This window comes from Primulina tabacum, chromosome 2, assembly GCF_025594145.1.
Source record: "Primulina tabacum isolate GXHZ01 chromosome 2, ASM2559414v2, whole genome shotgun sequence".
Classification (NCBI taxonomy): Eukaryota; Viridiplantae; Streptophyta; class Magnoliopsida; order Lamiales; family Gesneriaceae; genus Primulina; species Primulina tabacum.
Window position 1 is genome coordinate 9,764,692 of NC_134551.1, and position 21,796 is coordinate 9,786,487.

Consider the following 21,796-nt stretch of genomic DNA (forward strand, 5'->3'; position numbering starts at 1 on the left):
CCCTCTAAATTTGGTACACCTGGGCAGATCTGAGTCCATATCAAAACTATCCCTAGCCCACATTCCCTAGCACTCTCCGGAGTCTAAGTCCACACTCCCTAGCACTGTCTAGAATCCGAGCCCACCAAGAGGTCGAGAATTCCGAGCCCTGACGCGACTTAAGGATATGAAGATATTCTCGTTAATAGATAAGGGTCCCGATAAATGCGAGATTCGGGTAAATCTAATCAAGATATGACAAGAGTCCTAGCCGCTATTGAGGTAGAGTCCTAGTGTTTGAAGTCTCCTATCTAAGGTAGAACTCTATCTCAGTAGGAGTCCTACTCTAACAAAGTAACTAATATCTTCCCTCTATAAATATCAGATATATGCTACAGTTTTACTCTCTCACGTTATCTAGTGTACTTCAAATTAATATATTTCTCTTATCCTTAATTTTGCTCCTCGAACTGACTTAAGCATCGGAGGGGTCACTCCGAAAAACTTTTCGGCGCCCCAACCCCATTCTCACCTATGTAGAACCCAGGATTCCGACCCGACACATTCAGTTGTGGAAATTCAATTATCCGCTCTCCAGACCGAACCCGTTGTAAAATTTTGCTATCATCATAAAGAACATATAATTTGAATAAATAGAGGAAGGTGTATGCGTAATAAAATCAAGAAAAAAATGTTAAATTTTAGAATTGTTGATGGGATGCTATGATATTTTATTTTCAAAATAGAATTTTTCACGTTGAGATATAGAAAGTAACTCATCTTAACATAATAAAGATTATTGAACACAAAGTTTTAGTACCTAACCAATTATTTATCAAAATAACTCATAAAATTAGGAAAATAACTCATTTTAATACTTACTTATCATAAAGCATGAATGTTATTGTTACATATATGCTGTCACATCCAGGTCCTGTTCCGGACCTGTGTGCGGTAGTAGAATGGGCACATATAGAAACTATTTTGTTTTCGTCCCGACTTTACGAAAAGTTTAACTCAAGTTGATATAGAAGTCTATTGTAAGCTTATAAAACATTTTAAACTTTCATTTTCAACCAATGTATGACAAAGATATCACCATCACTATTTCTTCAGAACACGATGTACCTCGATACACTAGACCAAGAATCTAGAGATGACTCTTACAGGTTCAAGATGTGACTCCCGTGATATAGCACTTTGCCCCAAATGTTCAAAAGGAGGCTCCCACCCACATAGCATTTATTTCTCGGTGTTCCTGCTGGTGGCCAGTTCTGATATCATTAGGCATGCTTAATGGACCGGTTCGGACCGGAACCGACCCGGAACCGGTCCGTTAAGCCCAGAACCGGACCCGAAATGGAACCCAACGGTTGCATTTGCAGCCGTTGGGCTGCAAATGCAGCAGGCCAACGGCTGCGACACTGCAGATTTCAGTAGCCAACGGCTACTGAAATCTGCAGTGTTTTTTTTATCAATTTGGCCCCCAGCAAATAAATTTTTTTTTAACCCCCAAAAATCACCTATAAATATAAGTCATTTTTTTCATTTCACATATCAATTTTCTTTCAACTTTTCATTTCTCTACAATTCGAATATTTCTCAATTTACTCATCTAAACAATTCGAATTTCAATGGCATCATCTTCAAATCGTCGTGGTGGTAGTGGCGAATACGCTCCCGACTTTGGTGAACATTTTGGTTACATCCCTGACTTTGATGAAGTCGAACCTGGCCACGAGGATGAAGAAGCCATGGAACTCCCCAAGAAAGATGTAGGGACGCCATCGTCTACCCGAGCAAGCAACACAATGTCAACGAGCACGACGACAGCCCGTGCAAAGCGAAGCAAAGTTTGGGATCACTTCGATATTGAACAACAAGGTACGAATAACTCTTTTGCCATATGTAAAATTTGCAAAACGAGATATTCTTACAAAACGGGTGGTGGTTCCGGTGGTACCGGTACTTTGAAAAAACATTTAGTTAAGGTACATAAACTTGACCCTGATACGCTACAACCATTCGGTAGGGAACTAACGCAACAACAAATTAATCCTTCAAGTGGTAAAGCTTTCACAATTACAAAAGAAATTTCTCGGAAAGCCATCGTAAAGTTTGTTACTAAATGTTGTCAACCTTTTATAATAGCTGAACAAGAAGGTTTTGTTGAATTTACTAGTACTATTCAACCTGATTTTCACAATATTTCTAGGCACACACTTAAGAAATATTGTTTTGATATTTATAAAGAATATAAAGAAACACTAAAATCGCATCTTTCAAATATTTCTTGTAGAGTTAGTTTGACAACTGACATTTGGACTAATTTAAAATATGAATCATATCTTGTTGTTACGTGTCATTGGATTGACGAAACTTGGACGATGCAAAAAAGAATTTTAGCGCTAGATCATTTAGAATCGTCTCACAATGCATACACTATTGCTAGATATGTTTTAAATGTTGTTAAGATTTATGGCATACAAAATAAAATAATGTCGATCACGTTAGATAATGCGAGTGCCAATACTCTTGCAATTAAATATCTTAAAGATTCATTAAAACCAATTTTAGAAGGTAATTTGCTTCATGTTAGATGTGCGTGTCATATTATCAACTTATGTGTTAAATGTGCATGTGATGAGCAAATGTCCACTGTAATAGAAAAGTTCAAATTATGTGGGAAATTATTACGTGAAAGGAGATATGGACGTGACTGGAAAACACTAATCGAAACAACCGGAATTAAATTTAAAAAATTTCCTCTTCCTATTGATACAAGATGGAATTCTTTATATCACTTACTTCATACTTTATTACGTTTTCAAGATTTAGTTACTCCATATTATAATAATATTGTGGCACAATCTTTAATGTTAACTGACGATGATTGGAATGTTTTGAGTTAATGTGTTTCTTTGTTAGAAATTTTTAAAGAAGCAACCGAAAAATTTTCTGGCATTAACTATCCTACTTCAACCATGTTTCTACCTTTGCTTTTCAATATGTTTTATAAATTTATTGAATATCGCAATGATTCTGTTATGCGTGATTTTGTTTCGAATATGGAAAACAAATTTTTAAAATATTGGAAAACTATACCGATTGTGCATGGTTTAGCAACATTACTTGACCCTACTCAAAATCAAGGAAGATTAGACGTGTTTTTTGAATATTATGCTAAATTTCTTGAGAAGAATGTTGACGATCAAAAGAAGTCAGTCATGCATTCTCTCCAAGAATTGTTTGATTTGTATGCTAGTGAACAATGTGGTGAACCAAGTGCGCAGACGGAGGAGATGCCGACATATAAAAGCAAAAGTGGAGCATTGAACTTCTTTCAAAGTTTGAAACAACAAAAGTTCAAAGGAAAAGCGGTGACAACAACCAATTACAATGAGATCCAAATTTATCTAAGCCAATATACCGAGACTACGGATAATTTCGATGTTCTTGATTGGTGGAAAGTAAATTCTAAACTTTATCCAGTGTTAGCTGCAATTGCAAGATATGTCCTACCCATTCAAAGTTCAAGTGTTGCTTCCGAATCAGCATTTTCAGTATGTGGAAGGATCATTGGTGATCAAAGAACTAATTTAAAGCCAGAAACACTTTCCATGCTAACATGCCTACAAGATTGGTTTGGTGCAGAAAAAAAGAATAGGACATCTGGCGCGATCGACGAATTTCAAAGCTCAAGCTCCGACGAAGATCCAGAATATTCAAAATATATTTTAATAAATCGTGATGAATTTTAGATATTCAATTGTAAAAAAAAATGTTTAAATTATTTTGTTGAAGTTTTTTTTTTAATGTAATGCACATTTATTTGCATCGAAATATTAAATAAAAAATTGTCCCTTAATATTTTTAATTTTAATTATATAATAAATATAATAAATTAGAGTTCGGAACCGGTTCGATCCGAACCGGAACCGGTTTATTAGAGGCCGAACCGGTCTGAGTTCGGATTGGTTCCAAGTATTTCAACTTAGAACCGGTTCCTAACCGGTTCAGACCGGTTCCGAACTCACCGGACCGAGAACCGGTAGGAACCGGTCCGAAACCGGTCCGGTGGAACCGATAAGCATGCCTAGATATCATTATGTCCTGCTCCGGCCCCAAGCCTTAGGCATGTACATGTGCGACTGCACAATAGTTCTCTATAGAAATTATTTTGTATCCGTCCTCACTTACGAAAATAGTTAACTCAAGTTGTTAACCAATGTGAGACAAATGTATCAAAAATGCTCTGCAAATTCAATTTTCACTCGATTGAAACATTTAATTATGTTGAGCTCGAATATTTTTTTACCCAAAATTGGGGACGATAAATATATTTATTTAAATCTTTTGAAATTCTCAACAATTAGTATTTAAATTGCTAACTTGATATATAATAGATTTGAAATTCACGAATTTTATTTGTTCACAAAAGTAAGTCAAATAAATTGAAATCATTGGTAAATCCAAATTTGGAATATACGAATTGACTTTAGCCGAATCCAAATTCTTTTATTCCTATAACTCTAGACCCTATGAAAACTGCTAAAAATAAAAATACAAATACAAATACAAAATATAAAAAGAAAAGAAAAATTGATTGTAGTAACTAAACATATCATTTCCAATTGACAAAACTCAAATCTTATTGTTCACAAATCAATTCAATGAGATTTATATCCAACCAAATCAGTTCACGAAAAAAATTATTTTCATATAAAATTATTATATCTTATGAAAGATACGAATTGAATCAATCTGTTTCACAGATATAAACTCACGAGATCATCTCATACTATGCTTATTTTTTACAATTTGGTGAGCTTTTGTGGTAACGACCGGTTTCCATTGACCGTCAATTCTTGTTTGCTTGAAATAAAATAATAAAGACAAGTGAAACTACTAACCTTTTTTTGCCATCAATTTCTCTCTACTTTTTAAATTTCACAAACATCTTATTTTATTACCAAAATCTATGATATCTTCTATCGACGGAAGAACCCATCCTAATAACTAAACTTCGAAATTTTTTTGTGTGGATAAGATTTCTCTTTTACTTTTCAACCAAAAAATTATGATTTATAGCCTATGAACCACCAATATACAATATTTCAGACGAAATCTCAGTTCGAAACTCGATCGAAACTAACTTTTTAACGCAAAAAAAGTGTGACCCAAGAAATCTAAAATGGTAAAGTATTCGTAATTAATTATCTACGAAATGATCCACTTCGAGACAATCTTTTTCCTTTTCCCTTCATTATTATTCATAATTTATTTAAATTTTGTGTCACATATTGTCATATATTTTTATTTTGATTTATTTACCATACAATTGTGAAACGAGCATAATGATCATCATGTAGATCGACTAATTTTAGGTTTTGATTCTTTATTTGGTTTATGTTCTTTAGTTTGTTTGGCAAAAAACTAACTAATTATATTAAAATCAAATTTTAACTACTTAAAGGACCAAAATCTTAAATCCGCAAACATACTATAACCAAATATTTTTTAATTGTCAATAAATTAGATACACTACGCATATACTAAATAATTAATAATTAATAAAGGAGAAATAAAATTATCCTGCATTAAGTATTGCTTAGGCATGCTTTAAGGTTCCCCGGTTCTGGTTCTGTTCTGGTTCTGGTCCTGTTCCGACCGATCCTCTTGCCGGAGGTTCAGAAATCGGACGAAACCGGTTGAAAATCAATTCGGTTCCGATTTCAAGATGGAATAAATTCGTATCGGAAGTCTAATTCAGTATCATTGGACAGATTCCGAGCTCATGAGCTATGAAACAGGGCTTGAAGCGCGCACACACTTTATTATATGTACATGAAATTCCTAAACATAAGCTGGAGCGCATGAGCACCCACTTTATGGCACACCCGCACTCCATTTTTATTCAGGAATTTCCCGACGGAAACAAGGGTGCATTGCGCCTGCTTAATTTCAATCTATTAACCCCAACAATTCCAACAATTATATTAAGAATTGCAAATAATATCAAAAAATAAATATTCATTTATTGATATTTCAACTCGTTTAGTAAAAAAAATTCAATTTTCATCATAATTGTTGAAAAAAATTCTAGAATATTCTTCTTCTACTTCATAGTTTTGACTCGCAAATTAATCGATAGAGCATATCATACTATTTTTATCAGTGCTAAAACAATCTTGCACTAATAGAAGCATGTTAATGGACTCTGAACAAAGATTTTATATATCATCTCCAATTAGTCGGCCGATTTTTGAGAAGGCCGAATCGGATGATACCTTTGAGCATTGAATTGCAAATACGTCTCATGCAATTAATGATAAGATTACTTATTATATTGAATTTTACTTGCACCCTTGTAAAAGATCAAAGTTATCTATCATTTAAAATTTTTGATTAAAAAAGAATTGTAGTTCATTTTATGAGCTTGTGGACATTGCTTTTTCTTTATATTTCTGGTGTCCTAAAGTATGTAGAAAGTTAATTCTTATTGATTTCTCAACTGAACTTTCTTCCAACTCTGATCCTTATTCACTAGAATACAATTGAAACATTTTTTTTTTTGAAGATATTGCACAACATACGTCATCTTATCATCAACACTATTCCCATAAATTTTCCATATTAACAAAAATTATAATGACCCTCACTTTGATTTGAGCCCAATAAAGTTGATAGACAATGCTATCTAGCAATGGTGAACGAAGTGAGGAAGGATTTGAGCTGAAGTTGGAATATATTCAACAAGAGAATTTTCGGACGTTTTTTCATAAAGGTTTCTTGGAATAGTCCCGGACCATGAAGTAGAGTTTGAGATGAATTTGGTACCTGAAGTTGCACCAATCCCCAATGAACTATACCGTATGACTCCAGCTGAACTCAAAGAGTTAAAAGAATAATTCCAAGAGTTATTAGACAAAAAGCAGATTAGGCCAAGTGTTTCCTCTTGGAAAGCTCCAATCCTATTTATAAAGAAGAAAGATGAAAGTATGTGATTGTGCTATAGAAATCAGAGAACTCAATCAGATCACAATCAAGAATGAATATCTTTTTCCAATGATTTTTCGATCAACTTAAAAGAGCTACAGTCTTCTCCAAGCTCGAGAGGACAAGCTATCATCAGCTAAAGGTCAGAGCATAAGACATCTCAAAGACAGTCTTCAGAACTAGATACATGTATTACGAGTTCACGGTGATGCCATTTGGATCGACAAATACTCCAACAGTCTTCATGGACCTTATGAACATAATGTTCAATACGTCCCTTGACAAATTCATAGCGGTGTTCATCGATATTATCCTTGTCTATTCTCCAAGAAAAAAAATCCATGAATAGCACCTCAGCATCGCTTTACAAAAAATAAAGGAGAAAGAACTTTACGCCAAATTCAAGAAATGTGAATTCTGACGAAGAAGTGTGACTTTACTAGGTCATGTGAGATTGAAATCAAGAGTATCAGTGGATCCAGAGAAAGTATAGTCAATTCTAGATTGGCCGAAGCATAAGAATGCAATTGACATTAGGAGATTTCTAGGATTAGCAGGCTATTATCGAAAATTCATCGAGAGCTTTTCTTCAATATTCGTATCATTGACGAGACTCATACAAAAGAAATCCAAATTCATCTGGAGCAAGGGATGTGATAAGAACTTTCGAACGTTAAAAGAGAAGCTAGCATCTACACTAGTGTTGGTATTGTCTACTGAGGGCAGAGATTTTACCATCCACAACGAAAATTCAAAAGAAGGTCTCAAATGCGTACTCATGCAAGACAGACGAGTCAACTGAAGCCGCATGAGCAAAATTATCCAACTCACGATCTCGAGTTGGCAACAATGGTCTTTGCTTTGAAAATTCAGAGACTGATGGTATCAAATGTGAAATCTTCGAAGAATACTAAAACCTCAATTATTTGGTCATTCAAAAAGAATTAAAAACGAGGAAAAGATGATAGATAGAGTTATTCCATGACTATGACTTGACAATAAGCTATCACCCCGACAAGGAAAATAATGTACTCGATGCTTTAAGTCAGAAAAACATGGGTCATATACCTCTAGCACCACTCTCCGAGCAACCATGCCTTTGGAAAACAGTCAAGTTAAATCAGAGTCGAGACACGACGTTAGAGAAGTTCAAAGAACAAGCCAATGAAATAAAGTCGTCAGATTTTCAAGTGGACCCAGACATCGACAATCTTCTATTAAGAAGTGATTTAAGAGGCACATAAGTCAACATTCCCGATCCATCCACGCAGTACAAAGATGTATAAGGACTTGAAAGAAAGTTTCTAGTGAAGCAAAATGAAAAGAGATGTCGTCGAGTTTATATCTAAGAGACAATTATGCCAACAAATGAAAGCGGAGCATCGAAAACATGGAGAATTACTGCAATCGTTAAGATACCAAAATGAAAATTAAAATGAAAACATATTTATATGGATTTCGTAGTGTATTTTCCAAAGTCAATACAGAGTCAGGACAGGATATGAATAATTGTAGATAAACTCACAAAAATCTGTGCACTTTCTGCCGTCCGAAAGAATTACAATCTCGACAAGTTGGCTACTATATACATGGATAACATTATGCGGCTACATGAAGTACCATCAATCATATTGTCGGATAGAGATACAAGATTTGTGCTACGTTTGTGGTAGAACTTTCAAGAAGCCATGAGAACAAAAGTTACTCTTAGTACGGCTTATCACCCTCAAACTGATGTACAAAGAGAGAGAATTATTCAAACCTTAGAGGATATGAAAAGGGCATGTGCACTAGACTTAAGCAGTAATTGAACATGATAGTGTTCGCCTACAATAATAGTAATCACAACAATATTGAAATTACTCTATATGAATCTATTAAGGACGAAAGTATCGATCACCACTATATTGAGACGAAACAGAGGAGACAACCATAACTAGGCCTGAACTAATCCAAGCGACAATGGTTAATGTCACGCCCCGGGACGGGGGTTGGTTGACACCGGCGTTGTTCTCAAATTTACATTCGACAACAACAAGCCTCAGAGTACAGAATTCAGAAACCAGTCTTTTATTCATAATACGAAATAAATCAATTGTCTGTTACAACTCGGATACTGATGTTTTACAGCGGAAACGTAAAACCAGACACAACATTGCCTTAATAGATACAGCGGAATTAACATAACATAACATAAACTGAAAACAATAATCTTCTTCACCAGCCCCAGAACTGGATCTGCTCTTTCTCCTCTAATATTTCTTCCTCGTTCTTATCTGAGATGGGTTTAGTGGGTGAGTGATATGATTGTCACTCAGTAAGCAGGGGCGGGAATAACTCCCAGTTTTCGAAACCATTTTCAACAAAAACAGTAATACAATAATATACAGAAACTCATCTTTTCAGAACAGAAATCAGAATTCAGATATCACAGGTTTCAGAACAGAAATCAGAATTAGTAAGCACTGAGCACGTTATGAATTTCATGGCTAAACTGATATCAGTCCCCTATATGTTCTCTCCTCTAAGGGGTGAGGCCAGAATCAGAATCAGAATCAGAATTCAGAAATGTTCAGAATATATATTCCTACCATTAGTTCACTAGGGAGTTTCAGTGCTTCAAAATCATATATCAGAAATCAAACATACAGAAACTGAACTTAGAAACAGAAGTATCAAATGGGTTTCAAGATATTTATACATAAGTCCACTTACAGTAATTTGCTTAAAGAATTTCGGTTGAAGTCTGGAAATCTGCTTGCCTTGCTACTGGATTTTACAGCTTCGAAAGTGCACTCTCTTAGCTCTAATTTCAAGTGATAACTCCAGATTTTTGGTAAACCAATTCAGAGGTTTGAGGGTGATATTTATAGGTGAAATTCTGACTGTTAGCCTCCCAATTAAGGTCATAATCTGACATTAACAATCTTTATTTCGTGTTAAATGCTTCAGTTACAAGCTATGGTCTGAATTAGTAACTGTCTGCTGGGATTTTGTGCTGCTGCTGCTGGATTTTATCTGTTGTCTGCTGCTGGATTCCAATCTGCTGGAAAAATACCAGATTCTGCTGGAATTTTTAGCTTCTGCTGAAATTTGCTAGCTGCTGCTACTGCTACTGTTGGAATTTCAGGTTCTCACAGTTAAAGTGGTCATCATCAAAGACAGACTCTAGGCTGCACAAGCCCAATAAAAGAGTTAGTCTGATTTTAAAAGGAGACAAATGGAATTCACCGCGGATGAAAAAGCTTATATAAAGGTGTCACTAATGAAAGGAGTTGTTCGATTCAATAAAACAGGAAAATTGAATCATCTGCACGTAGGACCATTCAAAATCTTTGAGAGAGTGGGCACATTGACTTACAGACTAGCATTGCCACAAGATATATAAAGGATTCACAATGTGTTTCACGTGTCCAACTAAAGAAATACATCCCGAATTCTAACCATGTTGTGGAAATTGAACCTCTTATGATCAAAGGTAACATGGGTAGGATTGTGGACATTAAGGATCAAGTACTGAGACGACATATCATTCTCTGTGTCAAGGTGCAATGGTCAAACCACACAGAACGAGAAACTACTTGGGAGTTTGAAGAGAAAATGTGCAAGCAATAGTCATACCTTTTCAAAGGCCAAGCCGACTCAAGTTTCGAGGACGAAACTTCCAATAAGGAGGGAGGGATGTCATAACCCAAATTTTTGGACATGCAATTATTTATTTAAATATAGACATGTATAAGAATATATTTTAGAATTATGGTATTATTGTAAAAATAAAAAATTCGAATATATTAAATAATACATGGTATTGGAAATTTCAAGCCAATAAATGCATGAAATTTAAAATCCAATGCAAGACATGTATTAAATTCAAAAACTAATGCTGAGATATCCACAAATTTGGAAGAAAATATTATAAACAAAACAGTTTTTCTCAACAACGAAGCATCACAAAATTATGGAAGGAGTATCTCGTAATTTATGAAAAGAATATCTCGAAATTTATAGAAGGAGCACCTCGAAATTATAGAAGGATTATCAATGAATTATGGTAAGATTTTCACCATACCCCTATAAATACCACCACCTCATTCTCAAAAATCACACCTTCAAATCCACTCTAAATTTCGAAAATCCTCTCCCAAGTGCTGCAGCATTTTCGATGATTTTGCAAGGAGAAATTCTATCAATTTTTCGAGTGATACATTCAAGTTAAGGTTCTATCCAAAATCCGATCTCCACAGTTCAAAATACACTATCATATGTTTTGAACATTATATCCAAAATTCAGCCAAATCCAAAGTGTAGTTTTCAGTATATAGTCTTCGCAAGAAAACTGCTCAGATTTTAGATGACAACAGCATACCTACGGTTTTTTGTCCATAAACAGGTAAAACGACATCCAAATCAGGTCTTCACCGCTCAAAATTTATTTGACTTACTTATAAACATAATGTCCAAGTTTAAGCCCGATCCAACGGTGTAATAAGTCGCAAATAATTTTGCAAGACAACTGATTTTCTGGTTGAAGTGCTGCTGTATTTTGGAAATGTCGTTTGCATGATTCTTTTGTGGTTTCGAATTTCCAAGAAATCATAAGATAAGTGGGGTTGTTTTAAAATATGTTGTGAACAAATTATTTCATTTTTGAAATTTTTGGTCAAGCATTGTTATTCTGTTTCTACCCTTCTTGATACAATTATCGTACATTATATGTTTTGGCACGGTGAGGATTCAACTGGATATGGGTGAGACTCCCAAAACATGATAAGTATGACCCTTACACAGTGGAGATTGTAACTGTTATATGGCATCGCCTCCTTAGAGGAATAAAAATTAAGTACTGATATCAATAAATCATGGAAAGTAGAGGAATCTCAGTGCCTTTGCTAATATTATACTTATGGTTATGATGATGACATGTAATGAGAAGCTTGATATGCATGATATGATAGGTGGTTTTTGAAAATCATGTGTATTTGTTATGTATGGGCTCGAACGGCCCTCACTTGCTGGATGACGATCATATCACTTACCCCTTACTCTACCCTCCCAGATAAGTCCGAAGAACAAATCGAAGAAGAAGAATCAGACCAGTTTTGGGGTTGGTGATAGACGCACAAAGACATTTAATTTAAGCTTACGTTTAATTAAAATTGTAAAACGCTTCCTTAATATTTTTATCGTTTTAAAAATCTACGTTGTAAAGACAATTTTATGATTTATTGTGAGTAATAAACTGGTTTTTGATTTATACTGTACAACGAAACTTGTTGTTTTCAATTGTATGGTTGTAAAACAACGATGGCGTCGACTAATCCTGATCTCGGGACGCGACAAAACTAATGATATGAACTCGGGCAATTCCGGTGGAAACCCGATCTTCGAATCGAAACAAACAAAAGAACTCAAAGGTAGTTTCCAAATTGGTGTATTTTTACTTGTTTATCTATAAACGAGGTAGGAACCAAATAACGGTTGTACAACAACGCAACGAAACTTAAACTCATGAACTTGTCCTTGAGAACCAAAGAACGATAAATAGACGAATGTCACAAGAACGAGTATTGATGAGTTCGATTTCAGCCTTCACGTGGAAGAGATTAAAAAAAGAAGAAGAACAAACCACATAATTTGTATGAAAAGATGGAATATGGGAAAAATATGCTTGCTGTCATATAACTTAAATATTTTCTATTTTTGGTACTATGACTGTCAATTTAAAATCTTAGTGCATTAATTTATATTTATTTTCAATTTTATTCTTTTTTTTTTATCGAAGTGTTGATAACTAAAATCGTGAATAAACCGATAATTATATAGGTAAAAAAAGATATAAGACCAAAAAATATAATTTCTCTTCTTATATCATGGTCCGACTAATATAATAATTAAAGCAAACAAAGGGGAAATTGTTACCCAAAATAAAGAATTATATACCTTTTGGATCTAAACAATCGTTTGATCGTGGGACTTGGCGGGGATTTTGCAAGGTCCATCAGATTTTCATAGAACCATATTGTCTCAGACAAACGTTCGCAGATCCAAATTGGAGGTTTTGTGCAGTGAAAGTGCAATCTCACAATTTTGGTCATTTATAATTCAAAATACACGGAAATCAAATACTTACCACAAAACGTCGAGGTAGAAGAACTATGCAGCTGGTGGAGTGGCTATTATCATTAAAGGAAATTTTCTATGCACTGCGATTCCATTGACTTCACTCATGTCTAAATTCTCCCCACTTTCTCCATATGGCAACACTATGTCAAAGTTATGCACCAATTTCGCCAACGCAAGTTCATAGACCGCCGTGGCGAATGTAATTCCAGGACACCCTCTTCGACCAGCACCAAACGGTATCAACTCGAAATCTAGCCCTTTGTAGTCGGCATTGCTGTCCAAGAACCTCTCTGGACGAAATTCTTCGGGTTGTTCCCACGACGACGGTTCTCGTCCTATCGCCCAAGAATTGACGATAACTTGCGTGCCAGATGCAATGTCATACCCCATTATTTTGGTGTCTTTGGTCGACTCTCGAGTTGCTAGTAATGGAATTGGAGCATGCAGTCTTAGACTCTCTTTGCAAACTAACTTTAGATACTGCATTTTTTCTAAGTCACTTTCTGTAATCTCTTCTTTCGTTGCACCTATGGCTCTGACTTCATCTTGTAGTTTTGCCATGCTTTGGGGATGTCGTAGAAGCTCTATCACTGCCCACTCTATAACAGTATATGTTGAATCGGTTCCAGCAGCAAATACATCCTATCATAAATAAGAATCAAAATTGCATGTCAAAGCTAGATGTGCTTAATTATCAAATCTTCGTTCCTCTGACTAAAAACATATTCAGTTTTTACTGTGTGGTGGATGGTAATGGACATCTAGCTAGTATTACACTTTAATTTCTTATTTACAATACAAGAAAATAGTTTTTTTGTTCTACTGACTTATTCTATGTTGGGTTTTGGTTCACTGAGTTTTCAAACTTTGATTTTGGTGCAGTAAGTTTTAATTTTCAACTATTTTGGTTCAATTGTTGACGTGACATCGGAAATTGCTGATGTGATATCGAAAAATAATAGCGTGGTTTTGGAAAATGTTGACTTGTCTGTCACGTCAGCAATTTAACCAAAATGACTGAAAATTAAAAGTTAATGTATCAAAACAAAATTTTGAAAAACTATTGGACCAAAAACAAAAAATTCGTAATGGAACAATTTCCTTATAACAATATGTTGCTTACTTTGAATTTGATTGATTGATTCCTAGATTATTATCACATTATATTAGTAACAGTTGTACACATGATATTTTCCTTTAGTTTTTATTGATGAATTAAACTGGCAACAAATTGTGCTGATCATCAAAAGTTTTAGTTGTTGGAAAAATTTTAATTTAAGTGTCAAAATCTTACCTTACTCAGTGGCTCACATGAATATATGTTAAAATTTAATTATACACAATCTTTATCTTAAGTAAGCGGTTATATTTTGAAAGATTTAATTAAGCATAATCTATCAAATCTTACCATATCATGCAATTCATATGTTTTCAAAAGTAAAATCTCACCGTGATTTACTACAATCTTTTTTATTTGCTAGATGATGGTAATGAGCAACCTGTAAATAGTAGTGTTTGGGTACTTAAGCAAACACACCTAAAAGTTTTATCACACCATCTATAGTGAGGTTTAGAGTACTTGGAAGACTCTCAAACATTTAGAAGATATTCAAGTGGTGTTCAAGTTGTTCATCAAACTCAATGATTTGAGCTAACATTCGATCCATTTTTTCGCATTCAATTATCATATTATTAAATTGTAAACATGATTTAAATTCTTAAAGTTGGTATCAGATCGTTTTTTCACCTCTGCCTTGATACGATTAGACAAAATTTTGGAAAACCATTTTTTTTTCCATTTTTTGTGCAATTTTCGAAAATCAACTAAATTAGAAAAAAAAACTAACTTTCGGAAATCATCCAAATCGGTCTCCGTACAGAACTCTTATAGTAAAGTTAAGGTCGCTAGACGAAATCCCATGTCGAGGAGACCACAACATGTCGTTGGCAGGAATTTTCGTCGTAAATGAGCTTGGAAATCGCGACTTCTCCTACGCGAGTTCAGTCATTAGTTCCGACGGATTGCTTCGATCTCTGACCATTGAAGAGGTAGTGACTGTGAAGAAATGTGAAGACACAACCCAAGACCAGACCAACTTAAAGCTCAAGAAATTTGCAGCCTTTAAACCCAAGAATACCTCACATTTTCAGCCCAATAATTACTTACATTGACATCTCAAACACAACAAGCAAACCTACTGCCCATCAAGTTTCATTTCGAAAATTTGAAGTACAATTTGATCATCATTAACAACCACTAACGTCCCTTAAAATCTGAATTTTGAACTACCTCTTGGTCGGCATGTAACAGCCAGACAATGTGTGTTTAAGGCTATTGAGATGGTGATTATTACAGGCTTAAAACCCTTCAGGACCTCTCCCCATTCTAGCCTATAATATCACCTCAAAGCTGAAGGAAATCATACCAAATACAAATGATTTCTCTCACTAATTTCGATTTTCACTACAACATATTTGAAAAGAGTGCCGCCAATTTCGAGCTAAAAATATGTCCAAACTCGGGTAGAAAGGTGTTGTCCATTCTCTAAAGATGATTTCTACCCATCTTTGAGCAACCATTTGCAAGCAAAGTTCTGTTCACTTCAAGCAAGGAAAGACAGTCAACCACTTTCAAGTTCTCAAAGAAGAGTTGTTGTCAAAGAATTGTTTCAACTTTAGCGACCTTTCTGAAAACTTTGTTCACGTTATTCTCAACTTAAGATAAAGAAAGTGAGTTTGACAGCCAACCACTTTCAAGTTCTCAAAGAAGAGTTGTTGTCAAAGAATTGTTTCAACTTTAGCGATCTTTCTGAAAACTTTGTTCACGTTATTCTCAACTTAAGATAAAGAAAGTGAGCTTATATAAACGTGTTTTAAAATAATGATGTTCATGTTTTTGAAAATTCAACCGTAGACTACTCGTGTCACGTCATTTTATTATATATGTTCCGTTCCGCATGATTCCTCTGTTGTGCTATGAAGTTTTGAAAACGCACTGTTATGATTCAAATTAAAAGTGTTAAGGAAATTTCTAGAACATTATAAGATAAGGCCCTGATGTAGTGGGTTATAATAACCAATATATCAATCACCCCCTTAGAGAAGTAACAATTATGGAATAATCAATATATCATGGATAAAGAGATTAATAATGTACCTTTTTTTATATGTTTTGATGCCTTGTTTCGAATTCTGTTTGTCTCATGTCTTGATTCATGTTGCGATATGTTCAACGTCATTTGCCCTTTGAACTCATATAATATGTACATTTCGATATTATTGTGTATGATTGACCCCCACATGCTATGTGTTTCTCCAAACACTCACCCTCTTACTCCCTCCCCAGATAAGGGTAGAGATCAATTGAAAAATGATGAACACATGTTTTGGGGTTGGCGATCAAGTTCGAGACATGAAGTTTCAAGCATCAATTTTAGTTTTATTTTCCATCATTTTATCACTTCTGTATTTATGTTAAGCACTGTAAAAACAGTCTTGGTTTATATAATAGACTGGCTTTTGACTATTTTATGTACTATATGGCTTGTTATTTTGCGATTTTAAATTGTTAAACAACACCGATGATGCGTCTCAGTTTCGGGGATAGGAAAGGTCAGAAATTTCACTGAAGGAGGTGGCGGATGGATTTAATTTTTGGGGTTAGGGTTTGTTTGAAAATTAGTGTTTCAATTTGGGGATTTTCGCAATTTGGGGTTTTTCAATTTAAGTTCATGTTTGGCTGCTGTAATATTTTTTTTTTTTGAGCATTTAATATTATTCCAAAATTATACATAATTGATTGTTTACAATATCTTTTGGATATGATATATCAAATCTTGTGATTTATATGCATGCAATTTAATATTAAAGTTGAATTTTATTTACATGTAAACAAAAAATTTGTTCATGTTAAATATTTTTATTCAATAATTTTTACAAACAAATTAATTTAAATTTGGCCATACAGATCCATAATATGGATAATAAACTTAAATAATAATTATGATGTGATATGAAATCACAATCTAATGGAGTATTTCATAAACCAGTTTAATTTCCTTGAATTGTCACTGGTCTCCCTGAGGAACATTTTTCTATCTAAAGAGTTCGGTATTTGAAGAGGTCTTAGCCCTATCTATCTTTCTTGAGAGCAGTCTTTAAAAGTGTAGATTGTGTTATTGAATAATTATTATATAAAAATTTATGTATATGCCAAAATTTTGTCCAATTAACCGTTAAGTTTTAAGTAATTAAGATTTAAACACAACACTCTTGATTATGCAAAATTATACATTAAGTGGTTTTGAGTCACATAATAGACTTCAATTGTCATTAATTATAAAACATAATAAATTTTACCCCAAATTATATTTTGTTATATTTATATGACTAATTAGGATAAAATTTCAAATTATATTTTTTTATTTATCTCCATGATTAAAGAAAAATTATTTTGATTGTTTTATTATAAAATTACATAAAATCTAAGTGAACTAAAACTTTAGCAAATAGACAAATTTTATGTCACTGGATTTTTTTACATGATTTACATTGGTAAGACATGATAATTTCCTCAAAATATTTTAAGTAATAAGCATGTTTATTTTATTTTTACAGTACAACATGTTATTTTAGTGATATGCACTATGATATCCCTGAATTTAAAGGTAATAATTGCGAAGTCTAGAAGGAAAAAGTTCTAGTTCAATTAAGGTGGATGTACATTGACTATGTCATAAGAAACCATGACACCTACCATAACTGAAACTAACGAACTTAATGAGGGGCTAATATTTATGAAAAGTGGGAGCGATCTAACCGCATATGCGTTACGTTAATAAAGACTAAAATCTCTATTGGCATTCGTGGTTCAATGAGGGGCATGAAAAAGTCGAGGACCTACTTGAGGCAATTGATGAACAATTTACAACTTCAGACAAAGACCTTGCCAGCATCCTAATAATGGAGTTCCCATCATTAAGGTTCACCAATATGAAAGGTGTGCGAGAGCACATAAAAAAGATGAGGGACAGAACGGCTCGATTAAGAACTCTTAAGGTTGAAATATCTTATATTTTTCTTGTGAGCTTCATATTATGCATTCTTCCACAAGAATAAGGACATTTCAAAAAAATTTACAACACACATAAAGAAAAATGGTCAATCAACAAATTTATGACCATGTGTGCTCAAGAGGAATGAAGGTTGCTGATGGAAACAAGTGATATTTTTTTCCAACCTGACAAGAAAGAATTCAAGTATTTCTTCTATCAAAGGATGGGACATATGAAGAATTATTGCACCAAATTTAAGGACTAACTTAAAAACAAATGTATTCTATTTCATTTTTTTATGGATCTAATATGGTAATACGATTTATAACACTTGGTGGATTGACTTTGGTTCCATAATCCATGTCACAAATACCTTGCAAGGTATGCAAAGTCTAAAGAAGCAAATAGAAAGTTAGTGGAGCATCTATTCGTGAAACAAGATTTGTTCACTTGTGGAGTAGATTGAAACATGCAATTTGATTTTTGATATTTTTTTTTTGTTTAAGACTAAGAAAAGACATTTTATGTTAATTTTAGTTTCAGACTAACATTTGTATACTCATTTCAGTTTTTGGATATATCTACGAATTTATGTGATATGAATCTGAACGCGTGTAGCATGCTAATTTGTGGAAGGCATTTAAAGAAGCTTTGTTGTCTCGAACGTACAAGATTAATGGTGATTGAAGATGACGTGTCAAGCATATTCAAAGGATTAAAGGAGTTCAAGGGAGCATTCTGTGGTATCGTATCGAGCGACCAAACATTTGAGTGCAAATTGATCCCAGAGGACAGCAACTGGCACGCACTCGCGCAACATGCCGCATGCTCGGAAGAAGAGTTGTGCACACCGGGCAGAAGCAGGCATGCAGCAGCGTGCATTGTCTGTCACGCCCCGGGACGGGGGTTGGTTGACACCGGCGTTGTTCTCAAATTTACATTCGACAACAACAAGCCTCAGAGTACAGAATTCAGAAACCAGTCTTTTATTCATAATACGAAATAAATCAATTGTTTGTTACAACTCGGATACTGATGTTTTACAGCGGAAATGTAAAACCAGACACAACATTGCCTTAACAGATACAGCGGAATTAACATAACATAACATAAACTGAAAACAATAATCTTCTTCACCAGCGCCAGAACTGGATCTGCTCTTTCTCCTCTAATATTTCTTCCTCGTTCTTATCTGAGATGGGTTTAAAGGGTGAGTGATATGGTTGTCACTCAGTAAGCAGGGGCGGGAATAACTCCCAGTTTTCGAAACCATTTTCAACAAAAACAGTAATACACTAATATACAGAAACTCATCTTTTCATAACAGAAATCAGAATTCAGATATCACAGGTTTCAGAACAGAAATCAGAATTAGTAAGCACTAAGCACGTTAGTGAATTTCATGGCTAAACTGATATCAGTCCCCTATATGTTCTCTCCTCTAAGGGGTGAGGCCAGAATCAGAATCAGAATTCAGAAATGTTCAAGAATATATATTCCTACCATTAGTTCACTAGGGAGTTTCAGTGCTTCAAAATCATATATCAGAAATCAAACATACAGAAACTGAACTTAGAAACAGAAGTATCAAACGGGTTTCAAGATATTTATACATAAGCCCACTTACAGTAATTTGCTTAAAGAATTTCAGTTGAAGTTTGGAAATCTGCTTGCCTTGCTACTGGATTTTACAGCTTCGAAAGTGTACTCTCTTAGCTCTAATTTCAAGTGATAACTCCAAATTTTTGGTAAACCAATTCAGAGGTTTGAGGGTGATATTTATAGGTGAAATTCTGACTGTTAGCCTCCCAATTAATGCCATAATATGACATTAACAATCTTTATTTCGTGTTAAATGCTTCAGTTACAAGCTATGGTCTGAATTAGTAACTGTCTGCTGGGATTTTGTGCTGCTGCTGTTGGATTTTATCTGTTGTATGCTGCTGGATTCCAATCTGCTGGAAAAATACCAGCTTTTGAAATATTAGCTTCTGCTGGAATTTTTAGCTTCTGCTGAAATTTGCTAGCTGCTGCTACTGCTACTGCTGGAATTTCAGGTTCTCACATTGTCCATGCAACCGCCCGACATGCAGTGCCCCATCGCACATAAATCAGTGCCCACGAGCTGTATGGAGTGAAGTAGAACAGAAACAGGCTCGCACCCGTGCGATTTGGAGGCACACCCACGTGCTACGATGTGTAAAAAGATTATATTTCCTATATTAGAGTCCAATTTCAATAGGAAACATCAAGATTGTTATCTTTTATTTATATAAGCTTGTATACACAAAATTATAACAAATGATTATTGGGTTTTATCACAATTTGAGATCTTTTCTCTCCAAAAAAACTTTGACTTTTGTATATATTTTAGTGTGTTTCTCAAATCAAACTTATCAAAGTTTCATAACTTTGTGGTGTTTGTCGATTGTTCTTCAGGATGATTGTCAATGATGAGTTCTTTGAAGATTCGTTTGAGATCAATTGTTTATTTGTATTATTTGCTAAACCACGTGATTTAGGGGCAAATACATGTTGTTTGATTCAAATTTTAAAGATCTGGGGTAAAAGAATCTTCTTGTTCATTGAATCGATGGCAGGACTAGGTCTAGTTCGTGTTTGCTTTTCATGGGTAACCGGATTCACATCATTTGGTATCAGAGTTATGGCCTGCTCTGATTAATCATTTGATAATTCAGAGCGAGGTTTTGAAACAAGTAAGTTATCTTGTTTATCTATCAATTTTTCTTCGTATATTGTTCTTGCTCTTCATTTTCTTGTGTCGCAAAATTTTTGTTTTAAAAAATCATGCATTATTGTGTTTGTGAATCTTGTAATTCTCGAATATTGTTGATTTGTTATCGTTGTTGCACAAGTTTTCGTTTCTTGTTGTGCAAGTGTTGTAAAAAAATACTTTCGATCAAAAAAGAGGTTTTCGATAAAAAAAAAAAAGGATCAAAATAAATTAGCATTGAAATTGTTGTTCTTGTCTTTATTGTGAATCATATCCAAGTGTTTGAAAAAAAATTCGGATTTCTTGTTTTATGCAGTCCGAGTAAGTAAATTTTCAGATGTCGTGAAATTTGAACTTGTGAGTTTGATGCACACAAGCTACAGAGCCTAAAGTGTAGCCTACGAGAGAATTCTCAAAATTGAATGAAATATTTTAGTGCGAGCGTTTCTTTCTTGCAATGACGTGTGAGGTATTTTTGGTGAAGACAAAAAAAATATAGGAGTGATTTTTTTGTTTGGAGTGACTTGTAAGATTTGAGTGAGGAAGATATATCTTGTTATCTTTTTACTAACCTTTCTTGCAGGTACGACATGTCTGATGATCTCAAGATTAGTTCGGAGAGTTGGATAAATGTGGGAGAAGGAGTTGAAGCATTTATTTTATGTAAGAAGTATAGGCAAGCTGATGATGATAAAAGAGCAAAAAGAATCGAGGGAAATAGAGTGTCGCACTGGAATCTTGATGATGATAGGCGACACGATGAGATTAGTGGATCTGTAAGCCGAGAAGGGCATAGAGTGAGTGGTGTTAAGATGGCAGTTCCATCTCTCCATGGGAAAGCTAATCCAAAGGATTATTTTGATTGAGATGAGAGAATGAAAAGTATTTTTTATTTTTTGAGGTACGA

The 21,796-nt window shown here is 34.3% G+C and overlaps 1 protein-coding gene across 1 annotated transcript in view; it reads right to left on the bottom strand.

Moving 5' to 3' along the window:
- Positions 1 to 12,814: 12,814 nt before the first annotated feature.
- Positions 12,815 to 21,796, bottom strand: part of LOC142530024 (cytochrome P450 71A6-like) — a 37,277-nt gene continuing 28,295 nt past the window's right edge. Inside the window, 1 exon segment of the mRNA XM_075635779.1 lies at positions 12,815 to 13,743. Coding sequence (XP_075491894.1) covers positions 13,132 to 13,743 — 612 coding nt within the window. The 3' untranslated portion in view covers positions 12,815 to 13,131.